The sequence below is a fragment of the Anser cygnoides genome, chromosome 1 (genome assembly GCF_040182565.1).
Source record: "Anser cygnoides isolate HZ-2024a breed goose chromosome 1, Taihu_goose_T2T_genome, whole genome shotgun sequence".
NCBI lineage: Eukaryota > Metazoa > Chordata > Aves > Anseriformes > Anatidae > Anser > Anser cygnoides.
Window position 1 is genome coordinate 149203444 of NC_089873.1, and position 26632 is coordinate 149230075.

General features: G+C 39.3%; 1 protein-coding gene across 2 annotated transcripts in view; it reads right to left on the reverse strand.

Annotated features, from left to right (window-relative positions):
* Positions 1-1112: 1112 nt before the first annotated feature.
* The window catches only part of IRS2 (insulin receptor substrate 2), a 30607-nt gene continuing 5087 nt past the window's right edge, over positions 1113-26632 (reverse strand). The window contains exons 2-3 of one of the 2 annotated variants that reach the window (XR_010827027.1): positions 19944-26505; positions 1113-3523 (exon numbers count right to left, since the gene is read on the reverse strand). Coding sequence is in view for 1 of the 2 variants with exons in the window: in XM_013194489.3 (XP_013049943.3) it covers positions 3519-3523 (5 nt within the window). In the remaining variant the exon portion in view is untranslated. The remainder of the gene's footprint in view (positions 3524-19943; positions 26506-26632) is intronic. The other variant, XM_013194489.3, reaches the window with a different exon arrangement.

A 26632-nucleotide genomic window follows, 5' to 3' on the forward strand; every position in this document is an offset into this window, starting at 1 on the left:
GGCAGTCGTGACAGATAACAAGGAACTAAATGTTCTCTCTCGGGCAGCACACACATTATCAGTGATTTATGTCTGCATTCTGTGACTTATATGGATGCTCCAGCAGCCACATGATGATTTTACCGCAGCAACAGACAGCATTGCTCTTTCCATTCGAGACACTTTCAGAGAAAGAACCTGAGTTTGCCACAGCGAGCTAGGGTTTTTGTCCTTTTAAAACAAGGTTGTATTAATATGGTCCTCCAAATATGCCCCAAACGCAAGGTAACCATGAAAATACCAGCCCATTTAGTGGTAGATGTTTCCATATATAATGTAGCATATATATAACATACATAACTTTCTGACTGAATTTCATTCCAATTGACTTTAAATGTGGTGCATTGGGAGATGATGTCTTCTCTGTGTGATCAACAAAGGTGTGTCATTCAGACACTCCTCAGTTTAAGTGAAGGAGATCTCAGCTGTGAAAGAGAGATCAGGCTTTTTATCAGTGTACTGTCGTCCCCTTGTCACCACAATCCTTGTCGTCAGTCAGTGAGCATCACACCACCGGGCATTTACGTGAATGCAAGGAACGCTGAAAAAGAATCATAGGTTAATGAACCCTACTACTGACAAATAATACAGAGCAAATTTGGCTACAGTGACCCCATGGCATCCCTGACTGTGCCCCAAAGCCCCTGCACAGAAGCCAGAAGATGAAGAAACCTGCACAGCGCATTAGGCTCCTCCTATTCACCTTGTACCGGTGTAAGTGACTATACCGTATGTATAGGGCAAGCGTGTTCCCTCTAAATAAACTGCCAGAGAGACTTGCTTAGTCATCTGTTGGGATGAGAGCTTTCTAAACTGCCATTAAAAAATATAAACTTTGCCTTTGTAACACAGATTTATTACTAAGAAAAAAAAGATTTAAAATGATTTCATGATTTTTTGCATGTTGTATGTGTTAAAAGAAAGTAAGTATGCACAGAGCAGTAAGAATTATTCAGAGAATGTTTTTCACTTTAAAAGAGAAGAAATGGTTATTCTATAAACAACCTCCCCCCCCCCCAAAAAAAAAACACAACACACCACTCCTAGAGAAAAAAGGCACACAAATACTTTACTCCTTTCATAAATAATGTATTTTATTGCATATGGCTATTAAGGAGAGCATCCATGATCAATACAGACTAAATACAATACACTACTCTAGTTCCATTTATTCTGGTCTCCAGCAGCATCACATTTATCCTTATATACAGCGTGTACATTGGAAGACACAGCAAGATAAGTTAAGTCTCTTGTCATATCACAATAGCAAGAAATATATTTAACATCTTGATATCCAGAAACAATACGTACCCAAAAAGAAAACACTGCTTAATAACTGTTAAGGTTATATAGCAAAAAATATTTTAAATTTAAGGTAAGTCAGGCAAAATGTACAAAGACCCAATATACATTGTGAATTTTTAGCAAACATAACATTTATACATTTTGGTTCCATTCTGTAAACTAAATTAAGAATGTAAGTATTGCATATGCCTTTGCGAAATATACAGGATAGAGAAGAATTGACTATATTGTCAAGTTTTTGTTTTGAAGTTGCTGTATGCATTTTAGCCATTTATTTTAGTGGCATGATTTCCTAATCAGTACAGAGGGCTCCTTCAAAATAGAAGTTCAAAATATTGTATTCAGCAGGTACCACGCTCAGTGCTATGGGGAGGTTCAGACAGAAAATGTCAACAACGGTATTTGCTTTTTCGGTTCCAGAATTGAACAAGCAGCATTTTAGAATGTTTTCGAACCATTTATAGTATTATTATTATTGAAAAAAAAAAACTCAGATAGATTAGATATTTAAATTGATTTTAGATCTAATATTGTATTAACCTATGCATTGCTGTGATTTAAGACCCCCAAAATTACACTGAAAAATAAAGTGTTTCAAGGGGTAGGGAAGGACTTAGTTTACATTCATCTTTGTCTTGTAATACAATCCTCAGTTCTAAAAATTCAGCATGTAAGCAGGAAGACCACATTGTCATTCATTTGTAAGACATTGACTCTCGTCTTCCTCAGAAAAAAAAATCCAAAATGATAATGCGTTGTTAATAGTGATGTACAGGTCCCACCTAGCACAATGATTTTCAAAAAAATAAGTCTCACATAACTCAAATAACTTAGTAATACTTACATGTCTATCAGAGCAGGCACTGGGGAGGTACCATTAAAACGTATATGAACTCTTCAACAAGTTTATCAAAGGAGAAACAAGGTGGCATGACATTCTGCTAGTCTGGAGCATCAGCTGTATATGACGTGTGACCATAGCCGCCACATCACTTGTATTTTCAGACTACTTGAAACGCGATGCACAAGTAGTCTTGAAAATAACTCTGGATAAGCGACTGCAATGTTTCTTCTTTCCCTGTAATAATGCCTGTAGCTGCAATGATGCTTTTCTGGTAGAAGGCAAATATTAGGACTTCCTAGATGGCAAAATAATACTGTGTTAATATTAGCGCTTGAACCTGTCCGATACCCACTATCATCCCTGCATTCCTAGCATGCCTACGTAGATTTTTGGTTACAAGAAACGCAGCTAAGAACAGGGTTAAACTGACAAAAGTGAGCTTGTAGATAGGAGAAAAGGCTTTTGCAATCTGAAGTACCTACATCAACACCTACATAGAGAGGATTAAACAAGTGTGTCGAAGGTAAAGAGAGATACCCCCAATAGTTTGATGTTTTTAACTTATGTCACTTCAGTTACACATTTTTATTTTTCAACTACTCTAAATCCTCCGTCCAAGTCCGATGCACAGAGTTTCATCCCGTCTTAGACTTTCCAGTGCCCTCACCAGGCTCCGTCTGAGAAGCAAGCTCTGCAGCTGGCGATGGAGAAGCAGGCAGCAGCTGTATGCGTTACAAGTTCAGTAAGGCTGGCGACTGCTCTTGAGAGAGACTCAGCATAGAGATAAAGGAGGTCCTGTCGTACACCAAACACCGCAAATCCGGCTTTACTTTGAACTGAGGTAGGTAGTACTGTGATAGGCTTGAAATTATGCCAGTAAATACCAGATCTGACTGCTTCAGCAGGTGCCACAGAATCCCCTAATATGCCAAAGGATAAACACAGTTTGTCTTTGCAGAAAAAGGAAATGAAGGCATTGGCCGTTAGTTAAAGAGGCCGGCAGAAAAGTTCCTACTGTCTAAAGAACATCTCCAACTCCTGCCAAAACAGCAGCAAAATGATAGTGTAGATGCCATTGACAGGACGTGAGTTGGGCGGGTTGCTTTCCCTTCCTCGCTGATTCGCTGTACGGTTTAGTCCACAACAGTTTGAAAGTTAAGTAACCGTCCGGACCAACAATGACAACAACAAAAAGTAAACCTTAAGCAGCTTCAGTTAAAAAACAAACAACAACAACAAAACAAAACAAAACAAAAAACCATGTATGCTGAGCAGCTTCTTTGAATGTTGTACTCTGTTGTTTGAGGTCATGGTGATAAAACTAACTCCTTCACTCTGAAAAGAAAAACGAAAGAGAGTCAATAACAGCTGCAACAAAAATCATATTGATGATTAATACAACACAAAAAATACCATATAGAGATTATTCAGAAGAGTGTTTCATGGAAAAAAAGGTACGTAATAACTGCTATTCTATTTGCATATGTCATAAAGCATTATGGAGGTAACAAAAGGAGCTCTTTCCAACCCCACGCCACGTTCCTTGTGTAGGACTTCCCTGCTGCAGCTCCTCAAACCAGCAAAACACAGGAGGCAGAACCAGCTAGAAAACATGTCATGAAATCCCCCCAGCTCAATTTGTGACCCTCGCTGTTTTGTATCAATAGTAAGAAAAGGTATTGCATAAAGTAGGTACAAATTCAAGTGTTGTTTTAACCGTCTGGCTGTTATCAAAAGCTGTCCAGTTCCAGACATTAAAAACAAGAGTTTCTTGAGACTGTTTTAACTTTAGGGAAAGAGACTTCCAAAAACGTAAGCAAAGACAGGCCCTTGTTCTAATTTAGTTATTTGATTTAATATTATTCCACAATTAAAAAAATGAGTATGTTGGCAAATGGATGGAATCCTCTTCAGATTACTGTCTACAGAACTGCTTTAAACATCGAAGGTGAATTACGCAGTAACATAGAAACTGATTATGAAGTAACCCATCCTATTTTAAAGAACCCAGCTGACTCCTCTCTTTTTTTACTGCAAAGAATGAATGGAGAAGATATGCCACCGCCATAAATAGATATATTGATTAACCCACAACATTAAAGGTCATTTGTTAACATGGTCATTAAAAATCAAATTTCCTCAATTTGTTGTTTATTGATAGTTTTCCAATTTGCTACAATTTTTATAAAGCAGCAATGTAAAAACAGTAGTAATCAAAACACCAAGACTGTAAATTTTACACGAAAGAACACTGACACCTTATTTTGAAAGGTGCTAAGTGGTATAGCCCAATACAATCCCAGGCTGCAACATCACATTCCTCTTAAGTACTATTAATATCATCTAGTTTATCTAGTTGTTTAAAGCAATTTTGTTGTTGTATGTTGCTGTATCCAAGTTTACAAGTTAGATGAAAACTCTAGTTTGAAGACGTATGTCAAAAGTTTTCTTAGAAGCTGAAGCGTCTAGGATTTTCACTCTGGGAACTAACACTGTTACCTAGAAAAGCCATAGCCCTTTAATTTTGACTGTATGTATACAGTCAGTATTTGCTTTGGGACCACTATGAATTATATATGACCCCTGGATGTCAAAGTGCTTATCTGTGCAAGTTTCACTACACACGAGCTTCTAATAAACCAGTACAAAGGCTGTTCTTCAAGTCTATACAAAAAACACAGGTTGACATATCTTGGCACATATGTGAGAATTACTAAATTGCTATTGAATCGCTCAGAGCTAAGGTTTACTTAAGGAATAAGTACTGTCGAAGTCAATTGGAACAGCTGTATGATCAGTTACTTAGGATGTTACTTAGGATTTAGTTTACTGACACAGCCTGAGATGAATTAATAGCTTGCCAAGACCAAAAAGAAAGTATCTCATTGCCCGCAACCACTGCCATTTATTTGGTACCACTTTTCTGATCTGACACTAAGTCAATTCTAGCCATTCAAACTTCAGAAGAAGAGCTTTTTTTTTTCCCCATCCCCAAGCTAATAACCTGAATTGGCTTACGATACAATTAAGGAAGCCCCAAAACTGCCAGTAAGACAGAATTAGAAGTAGCACTCAGATACATTGGATGAAATAGGAGCTGAGGGAGTAGAAGGGAAGCTGAGATGGAAAGAGGACATGGAAAGCCTGGAAAAACAGCAAGGTTTGTCATTTTTGCTGGTTGTGAGCTGTAAATCCAGCTGCTACGGATACCGAAGATCCCATAAAATGAAACCATACCCTAGAGGGTTTTGTAAACTTTGAATCTGGAGTTGGGAACTAAAAGAAAGCAACTGGCCTGGCAGTCATCATCTATTCCAGCAAGGCTATGAAGGAGAACAAGGGCAGTATGGGTGGCTCTCAGGAGGGAGCAGAGATCCCTTGTTTGAGGAAGAGTTGCCTAGCAATCCTCTTTGTTCTGACTTTTATTCGGGGAAGCAGGATGCATGCTCACCACAGAATCATTTAGGCTGGAAAAAACCTCTAAGATTTCTGGTCAAACCTTTAAATGTAGGCATACATGTAAGTGCTTAAAGATATGCACTGATTCTGTGCAATTGCTTTCCTTCAAATGTAAACTAACACAACAGCTAAGTTTAAGTTACCATTGCATCAGAGTGATAGCTAAAGTCCAATTTTTTTTTTTTAATAGATAAATTTAAAAATAATTTATTCAGATAGGGAAATCAGAGAAGGAAACTTTTGTACGTGCAAAGACAACAGGCAAAAATGTTTCGAGAAGTATGCCTGCCTAGGGTGGCCACCAGGAAGGACTGATCGTTAGCTACTGAATAAATCTGCGATTGCTCTCGATTGCTCTTGCAATACAACAGGTGCTTTCCAGCCAGAATTCAATTGGAGCAGGTGGGGTGGTCTGTGTTAGAGCACTCCCAAACTTGGTTCACAGAGCTTTACATGGATATTTACATCAATATCACTACTATTATTGCTATTATTTATTTATTTTACTTCAGCCATTAATATCTTATACTTATTTCAAGTCCCAGGTCAACACTGCTCTTAGATTAATCTATCACTGCAAGTCAAACCAGTGAACATCACCTTTACCCTGGGACTAAACAGAATTCCCAAAGGACATGAATATATTATTTGATAACCTTATTCCCCCTGGGTACACACAAATCACAATACAAAGAGCAGCACTGTTTCGATGCTTAAGTTCCCTCTTGGTTTTGAGTCTTGTTACAAAAAACCTCCACGCTAGCTGCTGGGTTTCCACAACTACCTCATGTCAGCTGATTCCACCAGTGCTTCCTGGGGAATAAATCAGATAATAAAATACACAAAAATTGCTCAGAAATGACCAAATGCTCAAAGATTTTCTAAATATACTGTCAAGAGAATACAGTGGTTAATTGATTAAAGAAGATCTCATCTTTTTATTAATTTTCAAAGTCAGTAACTAATTAGCAAAAATTTTCATAATCCCTAAAAATAATTCTCTTCTGCTAACAAGCACAAAAGACAGAAACTGCCACTCATGTGTCTCGTGGCACAACACGGTGCTGGTTATTCATCACCAGTCAATTTGTTCAAGTGGCAGTGCGACCGTCAGAGCGGATAAAGCGCGGGTCAGAGAGCCCCCAGCGCTGCTGCGGGCTTGTGCCCTGACTCCAGGCGAATGGCTCCCTGGCTTTGTCCCTTTGTCTCCCCTCCCCACATTGCCTGCCAAATCAATTAAGGCTCTGATCCCGCTAACTAACTTTTCCTGGAAGAGCAATCCTATTGATATGACCGAATCCCAAGGTTAACAACGGGGATGTTTGCAGGCTGCAGGCCAAGCCATTAGACAGCACGGCCCAAGGACCTGGATCCCACCTGCAAAATACAGGGCAGGAGCCAAATCCTGACCTAGCTCTGACTCTCATTAAGCAATTTAAGGAGCAATATACTTAATAAAAAGCACAGAGGTAACCCTGCTAAAGATAACAGAACAGCTTTTGTGTTTAGCTGTGGGTCTCCACCAGTAATTCCAGGGAATTCAGCGAGAATGCTGCTACCAAATAAAGCAGAGCTTGGCCATTGTCACAAGAAAACGTTTCCGTCGGAGCTTAAACATTTGCCTTAACAGCACTTCACAGGAAAACATAAAGTAGTATGCTCTAGCAATTTACAAAGTCCAAGAATAATAGCAATCCAAAGTGAAATGTCTCCAGATTTGATGTGAAAAACAAGTTAAATCATGAAATTAAAAAGCCACATTTTAAGTATTTTTTTTTTAAACAAGTCATGGTTGATAACATCTGGAGACATGCTGCCCCAAGTAACTACCCCCTTTTGGTACGTAAGTCCGCTAAGGAACAGTACACGATGTTACTTGGATACATTTTTGTTGTATGAGTTTAGAAAAGTGAGCATTGGGTCAATACAGATTATTCATGACCGATTATGAAAACTACTGAATTTCTTTCAGGTAGTAAAGCAAGGACGGTGTGGCCACAGTCACCTCTATTGACATGAGCTTTGTAGTACTCTTCTCTCTTTAGTCAAATAGTTAAAAATCGTAACACTTTGAGTTGCATTATGATAAACATGGAGAAAGATACTATCTTCTAAAGCAGGAAACAAAGCGCTAGGTTGTCTGGAAAAAGATACTACATGTCAGCAGTTGTGAGTACTGTTTCTTTCCCCTAGCATACACACAGAAGGCTGATGTGTTCATCTGATCTATGGACAAATCCCCACAATTTATTCTGAGTGTCAACTTTTATCCAAAGGTACTAATAAAATCAAAGGCATCTGTATTTGATACCACCTATTTACATGGATAACAAACATTTTACCTGCAATTTTTCACTAGCAGCTGAATCTACACTTGAAGTGCAGATGACAATGGGGGCTACGCTTAGTTGATTTCAGAATTTGATATAATTTGTGTTTCATATCATTTTGTCAAGGTTTTTATAGATTTTGTAATATGAATAACTAAAACATTAAAATGTAATTATGTGGAAAATAAAGGATTAAACTCACAAATGCCATTATAATGAATTTATAGCTAAAGTGCTGGTCCAGAAACACATTTCCCATATAAATTATAATAAAATAGACACTTCAAATTTAAAATTAAGAAACTAGACATGCTCATTTTTCCAGGATTAATTTAATACATTTGCAATCATATCTCTTAATTTCAGAGCTACAGCCATTGTATACTATTAAACAAGTTTGTATAGATGTGATTTAATCCCATGATTAGGGGTAAAAAAAATTAGACAAAAAACTCAACATAGTACTATCTGAACTTTGTTCAATTATCCTCTCTCTTGCAAGTTGGCTATACAACTGTTTAAAAATGTTAAATAAAATTAAGCAAAAAATCAAGCTTCTTTCTCTGAGCAGGAGAAAAAGAAAAAAAGATGTCTAGTCCTTTTGGCCTTCCACTGGGAGTTTGTAAGAGGGACAAAAACACACACAAAGAAGCAGATGTGGCAACTATATAGGAAATGTACTACTGAAAAGATTAGTCTGTGGCGGGCAGCCAAAGAGCCACTCTGCAGTTCACAAGTATAGGATTTAACCATCATGGAAAAAGGATTCATCTTCTTGGTTGATGCCCATTACCATGCAACTGTAATTGCCTCCCACCTTACAAACCATCAAACTATTCCTTTATCAATGTGGATGCAAAACCAGAACACTGGAAATGTAGCCTCAATTAGCCTGTTGGCTTGATTTTTTTTTATAACTCCTTTGGTCATGTCAATGAGAGAGTGCAGCTCTTCCCCGGGAAAGACTGATGGCAATGAGCAAATTCTAGCGACACCTCTTTGCATATATTGCGAGACAGGAAGTTTCTTATTAGAGACAATCTTTGCAAAACAACGCGCTCGCTTTACAAGTGTTGAAGGGCGAGGGAGGAAGGGATTGGTGACTAATACAGCGAACTACCTGCCATCCCCATCTTCAGAGACACAACAAAACCACGTATATTTGCATGTCTACCCCTTAGAGCGTACATTAGGTAATATTCATCTCAGCACAATTCTGGTATCCCTTGCGTGTACCTCTACGTCTCTGACCCACTCACCTTATGAGGAGCTAGAATGACTAAACTCTGTATAGTCTAGGGGAAGAAACAGGCACTTCTAAGCAACAACTCATCTGCCCTATTTCACACAAGGCTCAGATGAATAACAGAAACAAAAAATCTCCAAGTCTGTGAGGTGTACAACTTCGTATTCCTCTCAGGAGCACAGACCAAATCATCTTACACACCTTTACAGCTGCTGAAAGTTTGCTCAGCTTGCAATTTGAAGGTATATTTGTCCCCCCTCTAATCCTTAGCAGTAGCCATTAGCAAGGGCAACAATGACAAGAAAGAAGACCTCTTGTAACTAGAGCGTGATATTCTCACACAACGAAGACTGAAATGCCATCAGTATATTGGTAGACTTAGTTGTCTACCAATGTCTATTGGCCATTGGACACCAATGGCCAATACCAAAGACTGATGGCTTCTTCTAAGCCACTGGGTTACCTCCGTACATGTGACTAAACAATACAATAGTAGAGTGCACTCAAAGAGTTGAAAAGCATGCCTTTTCTCTCTCGCTTGGGAGAAAAAGCAATCTTTTCCAGTGATTAAATTGACGAATTATTCATATTAAATATTTAAATATTCATGGGAACAGGAATAAGGACTCATGTAAGTTGTGGGAAGTCATGTTCACTCTCTCTTTCCACTAGAACAGATATCTAATTATTCCATGAAAACAGCTTCAGTAAGAAAGAATGAGAGCACTCTACCAAAGAATATATGGCTAAGATGTGCTAGGGACTAGGGCACTGGGGAAAAGAATTGACTTTTTTTTCAGCTAGAAAGGTACTGGATGCAGGTCAGTACTGGGTGAGTGCTCTAGCCACTTAAGCATTGTGGCTAGGGGAAGAGAAATACCTCTTCCAGGCACTCTTTGAAAGATTGATCCCTTCCTTCATCATTGACAAAAGGGCTTAGGCACCTAGAATGAAGAGATTTCAGATTTACAAAGTCTGTATGGAGACTTGAGCATTCATTCCTCCACCCTAGAGGAAGACATTTATCTTCCAGAGAGTGCCATGTTTTAAAAGACAAAGCTCTATTCATCTTTCACAATCAACTGCCTGCCTTGCAAATAGACAGAACCTCCCCAAAAACAGGAACTGAAATGAGCAATACAACACAACTCCTGCGCCTAGCCTCCCTTCATGGAAACTTTCAGTACCTGTAGTCTGGAGTTTCACACGTCAACTACAGGGTGTGAGAAGAATGATATCCTTTCGTTTGTTCACAACCTGCCACATGTGAATTTAATGGCTCCAATAAAGCTGGAGTTTTAGTTCCCATGTACAATCAAGAGTCCCATATACCATCCCACGGTGTCTTTACTTCATATATTGAGACATGAAACAGGTAGAACTGCAATTCCCCCATATGGGCGTTTCCTGCACTCAACCTGAGAGCACAATGGAGAGGCTCAAAAACAGTGCCCCGGAATTTCTATACAGTCCTGCAAAACTGGGATGAAAAGTTCTACATGGCTGACAAACACTTTCTTCAGGATTTTTAGGAGAAGAAAAGCTGTGCTGCACGTTACCTGAAAAAGTTTCTAACGCTTTGATTGAAAATAAATTACACAGCATACACAGACTGGGGGAGAGGAAGGGAAGGGAGATTCCCTATGAGAAGAGAAAAAAGTATCCACAGATGTCCAGTGCTGAGCTCACTACTTTATTTTGCCCATCTACTATCTGCTCTTTAGGACAAAAAAAAAAAAAAAAAAAAAGTGGAGCAGAAGTAGTATTCCCTTTTTACATGATTTCCTAATGGGTTCTCAATATTTGATACACAGAGAGCTCCTATAACTTATTGTGTGTTCAACCATGCTTCTCCTCGTAGGTTTACACAAAGGTATTTTTTCCTTTTTTTTTTTTTTTGTAATTTCTTTTGTCTATGAGTTTAAAGAGGTTTTTTAGTTAGTTTGTTTGTTTTTCCCATGAAACCAGTGTAGAATCCTTCCTTCACACTAAAAGAAGAATGAGCCACTGTTTTACGGAATGCTGCTTTGAAAAAAAGTAGGAAGTTTGCTTTCTCAGTTTCTTATCTTCTGAAATATCATTACTGAGAACCATTAAATAGCCACATAATTCAATTCAGCTATTAATGTATATAATATTACTCCTTTTAAGAATATGTCTCTAGTAGCCCAGAGTTGTTAATACAGTAGCACAAACCAGGTTAAGCACTTAACCTTTTTCCTTTATTAGTTCTACCTAAACAATAATTCAAGCATCTATATACAAAAGTTCAGATAAAAAAAGTAACATATTTCCATTATCCAAAGTCTCCTTATTTTAAAGGCTTTTTTTATTCTGCAAACTTTGTGGGGTTTGTATTTATGTTGTGCTTAGAAACCTCTATTAATGGAGCCTATAGTGCTAGGCACTGCATATGCATGAAGGCACGATATATTTCTCTACTAATCACAGGAAATTATCTGAATAGATGTGTGATTATGGCTTTTTATTGAATGTATTGCTCCTGTTAGTAATGAAATATTTGTGCTATCAACATATAAAAGAGGAACTGAAAAGAAAACTCTCAAAAAAAGTACTTGGAGTACTGTGAAAAGGATTCTAACGACTAAATTTGTGAGAAAAAGACACAAACGAAATGTAGTGAAAAGGTAAACTGCACTTGCAACAGATCTCAGTACTTTGCTTGTGGCAGCCAGCCACCAGTGATGGCCAGATTCAATATGCTATCAGTGACACGACAACACGGACGTGAGGAAAATACATATTCCTGTGAATGAGCCTTTACATTTTTCAAGCCTCTGAAATATTTCTGCAGGAAAATGATTTCTGGCTGTCTGAAGCACAAGCTTAGTTTATTGCTGGTCAATAACTTTTTTAGATCTATTTCTGTGCATTACGATATTACGGTTGCTATTTTATAATCTGTGCATCTTACTGTGTTCAGCTACACTCCTTACCACTGCGGCACCTGTTAAGCATAGTCTACACAACACAAAATTAAAATTTATAAACTCAGTCTCAGATTTACGTTGACAAAAAGCAGCCACAATTTAAGATACTCAGAAATGTCTGTGCCTACACCTGAAACAAGGCAGGGGAGATCCCCTGACAGCCCTCAAGTCCTGAGCTGCGAGAAAGATGACTACCAACCAGGGAACCCACTGCACTGCTCAGGGACTCCCTCTCTGCCCCCATAGCTGGGTTTTCCCCCAGATGGGTATCAAGAGGCAGGATGGGGGTTGGCAGATGATGCAAACCATTTTTTTTTGGTTGTAGTTGTTGTTGTTGTTGACAAGGGACATGGGATTTGGGAGACAGATCCTGCCCAGAACTAGAACAATCCAATTTAAGCAAATACTTCATAATACCCCCACAGAGAATGATCAAAGCATCTCACCCTTTTCTCAAGTACACACAGGGGCTATGATCATATTTCAGGAGAACGTTTATAGAAGGTAGGTAGTCCGAGCTACTTCGTTAATGGCAACAAGCTGAGCTCTCATTAACATGTTTGGACTGTAGGCTTGCAACCAACACCCACCCATGGCAGAGTGGTTACTATCTTAAAGTCACAGATTTCATGGGTTGCCAGTCCCCATTGGTTTCAATACCTTCATCCTCTAGATTTCTTTACAAACTAGACTGTATTCTCCCTCAGAAAACCACATTTCTGAGAAATGTTAGAAAAAATAAGTCACTTTCATGTTCACTTATAAAACAAACATTTAAAACAAACAGGGGAACCTGTAACTTCCTTTACAATGCGTTGTTCTGAAGTTAATCTCTAGATGAATTAGCATTTATTTCTGAGGCTGATATGGATCGTATTGCATACGGAAGTGAGTATTACGTTACAAGGTGAAGGGAGAGGATGTATCTTTGTCACATGAGCCTCATAAATACCATCCACATATCGCACCTGGAGGCTAACTGCTACTCTGTTCAAAAGCAGAGGCAAAGAGCTCAGCAAACTGTTTAGAGAAGCGATTCTTGTTTAAAATTTATCTTCCGAGAACACCAGTTTAAAAACTGGAAGTTAGTCATAAAATAACTCACGATAGCAGCAAGTATATAGAATAATATCCTCCTCTTACTCATATTTTACGTTCTCACCCCCAAAACACAGATTATACTGAATAAATGAGATTGTTCCCAGCTCTACTGCATGCGCCTGGAATCTTTCCTAGGAGTTTCCTGCAGATATAAAGTGAAGCAAGTGCACATTCATTAGCTCAGCAAGACCAAACAGATGCAGAAGCTTCACTTTGGAGAAGGGTAGCTAAAGAAGGTGAATGCAAAATGCCAAGTTTCATCTGCCCTAAGGAACAAGTAGGAATGAGACAGGTGATGAATCTCAGCTTAGAAAACAGCATGTATTTGGCTGTTTTTCTGCAGTGAGACCTGCAGTACAAAACGTTACTTCCCTCAAGAAAAGAACATTTGTTTAAACACAAGAAATACTATGCCCTCAAAGCACAGTGTGCTTTCAGAGCACTCTTCTCCAAACTTCAGACTTAAAATGAAGACAAAAAATTGGTATAAATCATGTCCAATATTGCTAACTCCAGAGCACGATGCACTCTCTTGTGATTACAAAAGCTCTCAGTACACATTTGTACAAACAAAGCTGTACTTGACTGTTTCAAGAGTTCTGTTTTTTTCCTCATCTCACAGGTGCTCTCACACACGCATCTTTGCCTTCTTTTGTTTAATGGCTCACCTGATTTGTTGCTGTGTAAATATGTTTATAAGCAACCGTTGATGCTTAATTTCCTTAAAAATGTTCAACAGTACCTCAGATAGCATTTTAAAAAATACATTCTACTTAGAACAATATATCTGATATAACCGAGACTGGAATCTTTTTGAAATTGCTAGGACTCTTTCAATAAAACAATCAGACTAAAAAAAAACAACATCTTTTTCACTTCAGACGCAACACCTGAGAGTTTGGCTCTAGTCCCACCAGTGTCTAGCAGAGAATTCCCCTAGACTTCAGTGGGAATTTCCAGTACAGAAAGAGCTGCAGGTATTTACTGCCACCATCCCAACTTTCTGAAGCTGTTTAGGACATCTCAAGCAGGTGTTGTGAACACGTGAGGATGTCACATTCAGAACTACAGCTAGGATGCTGTGCAGTAGATGAGACCTCATAAAAACTAAGATGCTGTAGAAATACTCTGTGAAAAACAGAAAAGGAATTGCAGAAGAAATACTTTGCAAAATGCAAGTATTTTCCCTGGCATGTCTGTAGCTTTAAAGAACAAGTTTGCTTCCAAGTTTTAAGGAGGTGATATCGTTGCATATTTCATGTATTGTAACTGAGATCAGGAAATACACTGAAAAGTGTTTAGTGAACATTGCAGCAGCTGCACAGTTAGAGAATATGCAAATGCCTTTCAATTTCACATTTACTGACCATGCACAATACACCATAAACTATCACGGAGAGAACAGGCCAGGCCAGGCAGGAATGCTTCACTATACCAGCTGATACATATATGAATACCAGTCTTGTTTTTCTAGTCATTTTGTTTAAAATAGCCTTTAACACAGCACATTTGACCTCACCAAACCGCAGCTTTCTAATAGATGTCCCATCTCTATGCTAAGTGTGTAGGCTCCCTCTATAGTTAGGGAAAACAAAAGGCTTGTATCAGCCATGAAGACTGGCTTTGACCTGCCTCTTCAATACTCTGCAGACACCTATATCTTTCCAGTGACTACCTATGCAAGTTAGATCCTCATATTTAGAGGACTGTTTCATTAGGATCCTGTTAAGGTGCAAACAAGGTGTCTACAGATTGGGCCAAAACCTCTTAGATCTACATACAGAGAAAAAACACTGGCTAGATGAAAGAAAGCACCATATATAGAGAAACCTACAAGAGGAATACTGACACATAGGACCTACTGAAGACACTCACTCTAAACTTACAACACTGGTGGAACTGAGCAGCTTCATTCAGAACACCTGTACTAAGGTCCCCTAAGATTTTACCACAGAATTAGAGTCAAGGAATGATTTCAATCACAGAATGGTTTGGGTTGGAGGGGACCTTAAAGACCACCCAGTTCCAACCCCCTGCCATGGGCAGGGACACCTCCCACCAGACCAGGCTGCCCAAAGCCCCATCCAGCCTGGCCTTGAACACCTCCAGGGATGGGGCAGCCACAGCTTCTCTGGGAAACCTGTGCCAGCGCCTCCAGTTCCTACCACCGTTGTGAAGGATATGAAGTCCTATGGTCATCCTGTGGCCTCAGAAAAAGATATTTCTGCCTATTAATTACACTCTTTTGTCCATCTGACCAAAACAAGAGCCCAGCACAGCTAAATCCCACAAAACTTGTTAGGAAAACACGGCTTAATTGCCTCCTCTGGAATATGCTCCCTCGCCCTGCAAATATCTTACCCAGCCAATGCTAAACAATCAATCAAACTCGTCCACAGCAGTCACAAGATGTCTGTTCACAAGCAGGAAAAACAAACCAACCAACGTGAGGCACTAATAAAAGGCACAACTCTGCCAGTGTTTTCCAGTTCGGTGCCTCAGCCTTCCCAACAGTCATCAAAATGTCTCTAAGTAAAAAAAACAGATTCAATTGATACTTGACATGGGAGACCACAGGAACACACTTTCCCAAACAGCAGATACAAGACTTGGATAAAACCACTTAGGTGAGAAAAACATCTCCGTAAAACACATATAAAACAAACCCAACATGAACAGCCTGTAAATGAGGCGTTCCTCGACACCGGAGCTTTAGAAATTGCAGTCCATGGACTACTTCAGAGCTGGTAGCTTATACTGTATTGAAGGTCCTTATTTCCAGCAGCTATTTTGAATTAAAGTACATTGGAAAGATTTAACTGATGTAGTTAATTATTGTGATTCCAGAAAGATATTACATGCCTACAAATGGGATAAAAAGGGATCTAAGACAATTCAGGAGAAAGAAGAGAAATGGTTGCAAGCTTTTCCATTAATATCTGATAGCTGCTACAGATGATCTTGGAAACCTATGTCAAAATAAGATCAAAAGTTACCACATTATAGAAGCAGAGGATATGGTTAAAAATAGGTGCCACCGTATACTTCAGGACCAATACACATGCTCCAAATACACAAGAAAAACTCCAATAACATCTGATCGAATGAAGAAACGGGAATTCAGACTTAGAAGACACATGGCAATGCCGTTCATTCTGAGTTACAGTGATAGCCCACAGTGCTATATCCTGTACTGTTCTGGGTACTGTGTATTTCCAGTGCTTTTCCTCAACTAAACCACAGGATTTGGACATGTGTTTCCTGCTCCTGGATTAACTGACAATTACCGAATGTAGTTCTTTTTAGCACTGTGCTGTTTCTTTGTGAGAAACCTATGAGACAACAGTTTTCCATGTAGCAAATATACTGTATTTCCTGCTTCCTGGTAAGAATTAGCTTTGCTTGTATATGATGCAAATAACGAGTAAATATCTTTTTGACACATACCAAAATGTGAGCTGTTTCTTAGACTACAGAAGCAAACTGAAGACCTTGCTCAAGTACACACACCCACAGCTACACTAATTTGAGTAAGATAAAGCCACTTCATCATAAAACCACTTGAATATTCAGTGAAGCTATGGTTTCACGTGGTTAAAAAAATAAAGGATTGCAAAGAAGAATTTAACAGTTTTCATAAAGGATTTATTTGCCTACTGCTCTACCACCCTCAGCAGAGCTCCCTAGGAGTTTGCCTACGAAGTGGACAGAAGAGTTGTCTGCTCAGGTAGCCCTCTATAAAGTGCTTGGGAAAAACACCTCAGAAAAACAAGCCAAAAATCAGTGCTTGATAAAGGGGATGGGATCCAAAATAGACTAGCATGAAATCCTAAACAAGGAAACGTTTCTTAATGCTCGCATCTTGAGTTAAGATACCTCACGACAATACATATGTACTTCGTTCCACTTGGGATGGAGAGTCTAAACCTGTCTCCTATGCACCAATCCTCAAAAGAGCTTACTATTTTCCTTTCTAAACTCAGCAAGTAGAGAAAGTTGAAGGACCAGCCTTTCCCCATCTACTCATGCTCAGTCCCATGCCTCCCATCTGCTGGGAGCCCGAGTCCTACATACAGCTCTTAAAGTCCCACCTATGCTTAATTTAAGGAAACAGAGCAAGCTACACTATAATTGTAAGGAAATTATTAGTAAAAAAACAGTGTAAGTATATCCACTGGCAAAGTAAAAATAAGCAGAATACAAGGCTGAGTCTAAAGACAAAAAGTGTCATGTAAATAACTCTGGAAGTGTTTTTAAAGTATTATAGTTGAAGTGTTATCACCTTGTAAACCTACACGAGCTAATTTATGAGTACAAAGAAAGACATTTACCCAGGAGTGCGCAGAGTATGATGTTACAGTATTTTCTTTTAATATAGGGAGCATCCACGTGGCCAGTAAGGCAAGTCAAAACTCGCCATGTTCTTGACAGATGCAGCAGACTTGGGGAATAATTTCACTTGCAGACCACTCTTTAAGTGACCTTCTGAAACCACTACATCAAACAGCAGCATTCTACCTAAACAACTTACACAGCTCATTCACAGCGCGGGGCAGCTCCTTCTGCATTAAAGCACACCAGTTTAACCAGGCTCATTCAAGCTGCAAGATCTAAGGCTGTTGTTTACGCTCCCTAGCATAGGCGAGTATACAGCTATTAAAAATAACAGTCCATCAATTTATTTCTTCAGGGCCAAATTCTAGTTCTACTAAAGATCAGGAACAAAAACAAAACACACAGCTGTTTCACTACCACCACGTTCTGGCATTTATTTGTTTAAAAAACAACAACAACAAAAAAGTTTGTTTTCTAATGTTATCAGTTCTCACACAGCTTTTAGCTTACTGTCACTTAAAACGTTTGTACTAATGTGAAAAAAATTAAAAAGGACCTGGTCTAAAAATCACTTACAGTACTGACATACATAGGTGCATTTATATTTGGAAATAATCGTTTTGGCTAACATTTAACAATTGATTACGACCAATTTATTTATTTAGAACCCACGCAATCTACTATTTATTTAGAATACACCAGCTAGTGTTAAAAGTTTACCTTGGTAGGACTTTCATTTAACATTTAAAGATTTAAACAGAGCAGTGCAATGATATATTTTTGTAGATCTCCAAAAGAAAGCAGCAGCACCTTTGTACACACAAGAATCTGTCTGATATCTGTTTGAGAGGAACTGCTGCACTATGGGGATTATAAAGTGGTAAGTACTCCCATTTCAAGTTTATAGCCAACTCCCTGAATTATTATGTGCCTCAGGATCATGTATGTTTATTCCTAATACCCCTCTCTGCATACCCACTTCTCTGTAACTATTGTTAAAGTCATGAGCGCTAATTCTGTGACCAGCATTGAATGAACTACGTTCCCTTGTGTTGTTTAACAAGTTTGATTCTAAGTCTAAATATGTTTACAGTTTCATAGTAAAGACTCATTAGCTGTAAATAATATTATAAAGTGACTCCTCAAAATTCACAAACTTAAGTATTTATCAAATTTTATCAGTACTTTTTGTACAAGATCGCTACAATAGGAGCATAACTTTTCTTCTTATGTTAAACAGACAACATTATTATACTATAATAGTTAATACTCCATTAATTTTGGCAGAAATAATTGCTCAGGACTGAAACCTGTTGCGAAAGATGCAAGTCCAGCCTCCTACAAATATTTCCAAATGTTTGTGTTGTAAAAGCCAATGATACTACAACACAATTGAGCACAACTACTTTACAGTTGAATTTTACCTCTACCTTCCAGATCCAAATCTCATAACCCCCTTGCAAAGAAGTATTTTTCTGATATCAGGGAAAATTTTGGTTAGAGGCTTCATCTGAGATTTGGTCTGCCTTTTAAAGTAAACCAAAAACAATCACAGGAGTTTTGGAAAGAAAGTCAGTATCAGAGAAACTGGTAAAAAGAAAACCAAAGAAAATCTCATTGCAACCTCTTAGTAATTCAAGCACTGGAGAGAGCACAGTAGTTGAAGCAGTCAGCTTGGTGATGTAAAGGAGTTTGGTACTAACTAAACAGAAAATAGATTTGCATCCCCATGTCAACCTCTTCTTCTTTACAATAATGCTAAAACATAGCACTATCAGTCACTGAGAAAAACTTCCCATAGTGCCAGTTACTTCCATCCCTGAAGGCAGACAAAGCCACCTTTATTACTGTTTTCTTGTCCTTGAGCTACTCTTCAAGTCGCCTTCTGCAGCCTGCATCCCATGGAAGAGCTAAGCCTACCTCTCCCCTCAAAAAATGTTCATAGGAACATCTTGTTCAATCATCTTTGCTGTGAGCAAAAGCCTAGATCCAAAAGAAAAGTCTGTCAAACTAATGTACAGAATGAGAATTCGGAAATGTTACCCAATTTAATGAAGGGTTAAACTGGACATAAAGGACCATCATAAACACTTGTTTTTAAAATAATATACTGACAGGGAGGACACAGGGCAACAGGCAAAACTAAAACTGTCTAGCTCTAATTTCATTGACATGATTTTCCAACTGCTACTGCAAAGATGTATTGATTTGTCTTTGACTTCAGAGAAGCTAAGTCCCCTGCCTCAAGTCTCACAGCATTATTCTTCATCTACTTCAAGTTGTCTGAGAAACAGCTTTGAAATCAAGACCAAACTGAACAGTGAGTTTCATACCTTGCACTCATCAGCACAGCAGCTTTTTTTAAAGCATCACTTGGAAAAGCTTCGAAGACTTGCTGCTGTGTCCTGCTGGTTCTGAGAAACTTCTGCCGTTTCTGGTACCAGCAAGTTCACCGGTTTGGCATTACACTAAAGCCCCAGTGCCTCCATTTCTGACCCCTTCAAACAAAAACAAGCTGCTCAACAATGTCTAATCCGTGCGTCATGTAATCCCGCTTAATACTCTACAAACTCTGGGCAATATTTGGGTAGTTTTTAAATTTAGCAAAGAACATCCTGGCCTACTTCAAAGACACCCTCGCCTTGGGTAGCATCCGCTAGAAACGTCACCCACACGCATTTCAAACAAGAGAAGCAAACGAGCAGGAACGCAGAAGAAAAAATTACGAAAGACAAAGTAAGACCCCCCCCCCCGGCCTAGTGACATAATAGAAACCTGGAATACTACAAATCAGACGCCTGGAGAATGAACGCGTTACGCAACCACCAAGCACTCCAACCACGTGCAGATAAAGAGATGTCCCTTTTAACGCAGCCTCGGACCCACCGGGCAGCGTGGGACTGAGCCCCTCGCCAGTACTTCAGACTCCCCTGGGGATGGCTGACAGGTAAATCATGCACGTTCTCCTGCCATCCGCACAGAGCTACGAGGTAGGAAATTGGATGTCGCTCCGGCAGGGAAAGGGAAAATCCCTTCTTCGAGGCACCCTTCACTTTCTGCAACGTAATTATCTCAGAAGCGCCTCCCACCCACCGCAAGCGCTTCCGAAGAAGCCCAAATTAAATTCCACGGTAATTCTCGCGCATACCGTCCTGACCATCCTTCCTCAGATCTTCCAGACCCTGGCTGAAGGACAAACGCGATCCTGTTTTGTTGAGGCTGTCAGGCAGACAGCCTCCCATCATTAGCCTTTTGTCAGCAGCGATGCCGGGGTAGATTACTAGCGCAGCGCCTGTCGTGGCAGGTGCATGGCCCTGGGGCTGCCATCTGCCAGGAAGGAAGTGTTCTCCTCTAGGATGCTGAAGAGATTGACAAAATGTAAACAAAACACTGAATCATTCCTAATCTATGGAATCAAGCTATTACGTCGCTCTTCCGCAACGTGGACGGTACGATCAGAGCCAGGGGCTTCAGTCTGGGGCTTGTTTTTTTTCCTGTTAACTATTTTTGCGATTGGCTTACTAAGCTAATAATGCACTCTGAAATATTTTTTACGTTAACTGAGACAAGCAAATCTGGATTTGACAGCAAACAAACCACCCTAGTACCAGAGACACATATTTCAGAAATTACTTCTCTGCTTTCAGCTTCTGATGGGCTTCTTTACATCCTGCATTGCCCTTCACTGTGTGCAAAAAACACTTTTTTTTTTTTTTTTTTTTTAATATTTTTGATACACCTATAAACAATTTTGGGCTGCCATCACTGATAAAAAAAAAAGAATTTGTTTTGAAAAAAATGCGAAATTTGAAAATAAGAAAAACTGGATAGGTAACAACTTAGAGCATTGTCTCTGGTCTTTATTAATAATTTTCCAACTCTCACGATTAGACCAAGCTATTTATTCTAAATTCTGCTAGTTTTGCTCTGACTGGTGCCGGTGGTCCATTTTCCATCGCAGTGGCCAGGCAGCAGCACTTCTCCATGCAGAGGCACTTACCGGAGCAGTCACGGTAATGACTTCAGGAGCATTACTGCTTCGTGTCCAACACAGGGGAGAAAGCACACCACTGCTCTCCCCAAGTGGGCCTCACAGGTTAATCTGTTAGCACCCTACACTCAAAGTGTATTTTTTAAGTTCTCCTCCGTAAAGGTGCGAGTAATCCTTACGTTGCTTTTTCTAAGTTTTCAGTCATGCCAACAATGCCTAAACCTCAAACACAAACACAGCCTTGCAACTAAGGGACTCATCCTGTGTAAATGAGCGTGTAAACTGCACGTATCGCCTAAACCAGTCACCCAGGTTTCTTCCAGAGCTGACAGGGATGCAGTCAAGCTGAGGGGAAAATTCATGCTGCTTTCTAGTAGGAATTTAAAGTAGGTGGGAGGAGCCTTGGTGGCTCTGTTTACTCCTGCTGATTGTAGCAAGTGCCTAGAGCACTACTGGGAGATGCACACGGTCAGGCAGCAGAGACAAATACCAGTGTGAAAGCAAAAAAAAAAAAACAACAAAAGTTGCCCTTTGGACAGGCTCCAGGAGGAAAACCAGTCTTTTCAGCAGTTGGCAGCAAGGAACTACTCAGCTGAACTTGGCTTTTCAAGGCTGCCACTCTTGACCCCCTACATACATACACACAAAAACTTTAAAAATAACTGCGTACCAGACAATGCGCACACAAGCAAAACACGACTGAACTCTGGGGTCAGCGCACCATCTTTTAAAAGTGAATGGATGCTACTGATTTCCATGCGCACACAGCTCACTTCTAAGCAAACACTATAAGAAACAACAAAAAAACAGAGTTGTGAAACCCACAGATTTGCACACGCCAATTCATCAAATAAGCTGCTCACGCTATACTGTTATTGCACACACTTTGACACCTAGACACAAAGGGAACAAGTGGACAACCACTGTAGCCCATACAACATCTCAACAAATTAGGGGGAAAAAAAAAGATACAGCCATTTATTTACATGTTCAGTACTTCAAAAAGAAGCGTATTATTGATGCTTTCTCAGTGCTTTAGAGAAAATTTGATATAACCAGAAAATACCTGAATGTATCTATGCTGCCACTGAATAGGGAGGAAAGTTACATTACGTACACCGAGGACAGCACAATTTTTCTGTGGATGCTTGCAGTGTTTAAACTTTTAAACCACTTCAGCATCCCGGCATAATTATCGCTATTTAAAACTAACAGTAAAGTGAGTGTAAAGAAACCCATGTTATTCTCCCCTTATTACAAAAACAAAACAAAAAAAGAAGCAAACACCACCATATAAAACATGTCCTAATAGTCCCTCTGTTCAAACATTCCTTCATCCATTTTACTCACAAGTGAACGTTAGTCTCTGTAGCTATCTTGAAAGAAATCAAGTAATCAGAAGCAATCATCAACCTAAGCATTTCCTCTGCCTTGAGCAATGACTGTACCGGTTCATTTTAGAACAAACCCACCATTCAACTCTGTCTATAACAATTTATCTTAAATGACTCAAAGCAACCATGACATTCTTTTTATGAACAGTATAGCTAAACATAATTTAGAGTATAAAGCAAAATAGAAGTCTAAAACGTGTTACAAGTTTTAATATTCTGTCTGCTTGTAAAAAGCTGACGTCCGTATAATCAACATCATTTAAAATATCAAAGGCTTCATTTCATCTTAGATAAACTCAGTTTACATTTTGTTCAATGAATGGCTCTGCTCGGTTCAGACCTAGCCATTTTGGTGTGGTCACCTGTAAAATGCAATTTTACAGACAAGAAGTGCATTCATAGAGGCCGTAAAAGACAACCTCAGATTTTTAATTCTTAGTTCAAGAGGTGAAATCCAACTACGTAAGCTATTAAGAGTAGTTCAGTTCTTTCGGGTGTTAATTACAATGTTCTCAAGGAAGTTGTCAGTAAGAGAAAATACTATGCTTACAACTACTTTATTCAAAGAAGATCTTAAAACACGTACAGATTTCTAACACAGCATATAGTTCTTTCAATTCTTTTAAGGAGTCATTTAGACATGAATGCAAGTTTTGGAAACGAGACAATTAAACATTCTCATGTCGCTCTGAGAACCAAAACTTTATGGCATTTGGCACAGTAGAAGGGAAAAGATCTTAATAATTCATTGTGCAAAGTAATCTAAAAGAAAAAGGAAACAAGGGTTATGTATTAAATAATCTGAAATGCCATTAGAAAGACACAGGAAGAGATTTCTTAAGATAGGCTTTTTATTGTTTAGGCGCAATCATAAAACCCTCACAAAAGTAAGAGCTAATTGACAAGGGGGAGGTTCATTATTATCAAAAATCACCTTATTACGATCTTAAGTAGATGCATTACAGATGATGACTATTTTAAATAAATCAAGACAAAGGAAACTAACACAGGAGGAAACCACCCTCAGGTTTTTTGCATCATTATACATAATATCTGTTCAGTTTTGGAAAATTAGACGAACTACTAGAAGCATTTAAAAGTTACAGAGCATTTTGTTAATAGAAAACAGAATTAAAGATAACACACCCAAGTATGGTGTTTTCAGTCAAGCAAAATTCCCTATTACACACCCACTAAATTTAATGGGAATTTTACTTAGGAATTCCAGGATTACACACAAAGGGTAAAATCTTAACCCCACCAAAATCGAGACAAAGCTCCCACTTGACTTCAATGGAGCTAAGATCCTCCATAAAAACTCAGCTCATTGTTGGGTGTGACCTGTCATAAATACAGTGGAATAAATAATTTACACTATATGAGAAAATAACCGTAAACGTCTCCATAAATAATGAAAACCATACACAGTTCATACTTTTTTAAAGCAAAAAAGCGATCATCATTTAAGAACAAAGGCTAGCTAATTATCAGCATGTAACAAGAGTTTTAACTGACCAGTAACAGTATTATTTTATTTACATGTTGGACAAAGGCAAGCGTTTCTCGGATTCTTAAGCATTTGCACACTTTCAGAGTACAGTAAAACTAAACGAGCTGATAATTTCGAGCAACCTTTTGATTTTTCTGTTTTGACTGCAATTGTGGTGGCAGGAGCTTGCTCTTGTCGCGACAGGAGAGAATCCCAGAAGCACAGCACTGCTACAGTAGAGGTCAGGTACTGGCAGAGGAGACAAGCTACACGTGAAAATCAACCACCTCCAAATGGTACAGATAATTTCCATTCAAATACTTATCCACATGAAAACATGTTGATTGCTACAGACCTCTAGGAAGCATTCAAATTGATTTTTTTTCATTTTTTTTAAATGTATTTTACACTGAATTACAACGAGATTGTCCGTATATCCTGTATCTGAGATGCTCCCCTGTTCCAACTACTAAACATATATGGATCCTCCGTTGTTTTAAAAAAAAAAAAAACTCCCTAGAAAGCTCCCTCTAGTTTTGAAGAAGTAAAGCTTCCCACTTTGATAATATATTCAAAAACAACATCTGAAAAAAGTGCAAAGAGCTAAGTAAACAATGCTGACTATATGCAATATAAGCAATCTCTTGTACAAACCATTAATTTACTATATTAGTTTCTCTCAAATCTATCAGAATTACTTCTGTGTTAAAGTAAGTTTACTCTTCCTTATGCTCAAATACGGTTTTCTTTAAATTGTCTATGCATTTCTCTGCAGAATACGAAAGTCTTAGTAATTTCCCAAGCCACAACTTTTGATATTTAAATACACTGGCACAACACTAAATCATCTTTTTAACAGTGGCAGAAGCAGCTCTGTAAACAAACTTCAGTTTGTAGTCCTAACAAAAACCAAAAGAGAAACTCAGAAATTTGCAGAAGTCGATCCTACGTACGCTCCTCAGATTCTTTGTGATATATTCCTACTTTCCCATGCTATGACTCTCCCAGTCAGTCTGCCACAAACGCAACTGGCATGAAACCCTGCATTTGACATATAACCCAGACCGCTGCTGAGGGATGCTTGTGCAAGTTTTTTCTTACCGCCCTGGCCTGATATTGGCTACAGCAACCCCCGAGCAGAGCGAGACTGCACCGATGCGCAGCAGGCGGACACATTTTTCAGGGAAACAGAAGGATGGGAAGGAGAGCTTTGCCTCCTACGTGGAGATTAAACCTCGACGAGTTTACCCAGAACGCTTCTGGATGCGGTCGACATTTATAAGCTTAAAGGAAACGGGGGAAATAAATACACATGCAGATTACATATTAATGCAAGTCTATAACCACCCGTGGATAAATACACAATTAATCCCTCTGCACTGTACACCGTGTACCAAATTAACGTGGCTGCGTTTATTGCATTACCCTTTTGTTTACTTTGTCAGAAGGACAGCAGTCAATTCCCCCAGCTTATCTGACTGATCGGCTGCTCTGCTCCTGCTTTCCGCCTGGGTGATGGAAACGCCGCCATCCACGCCAGGTTTTCTCTGTCACTGGCTCCCGCTCCCCTCCCCCTGCTCCCCCTCTGCCTTGGGGTCAGCAGTTTGGAGACTGTTGTGGAAATCTCTCCTTCCCAGCACCCCCCGGCTTGCAGTTGGGGCCGTAGGTGGCTTAAGACAAACCCCTTGTATCTGTGAAAAATCAGGTTTTTTGCAAATAAACACGCACGGTCGTTTGCCAGCGTCCTGGGCTGCGGTCCCAAAGCTGGCCTTTCAGATGGCAACGCCACCAGCAGCATCCACACCGCTTCAGGTCAAGACACACGAATCCCGAAAATGACTCCAGCAAAAATAAAAGCAACTGACAAGGAACACTCTGCCCCCAACCCCCCGAGTCATTCAGAGTAAGCGTTCATCCTTTAAAACTTTGCCATTTCATTCAACAATCCTCTCGTCTTAATTAGGTTCAAAGCTCGCTCTGCCAGCGGCGGATCTCTCATCTTTTCCATCTTCCTGTACTTCCTATCAAAAGAGAAAATATTTTCTTCTTCAAAATCAGCTAGCTAGTTAGAAAACAGAAGGCAAAAAACGTGAGTGTAGCTCTACAAGCTGTCACTTTCTGAGTATGATTGACGACCTCTGTCAGCAC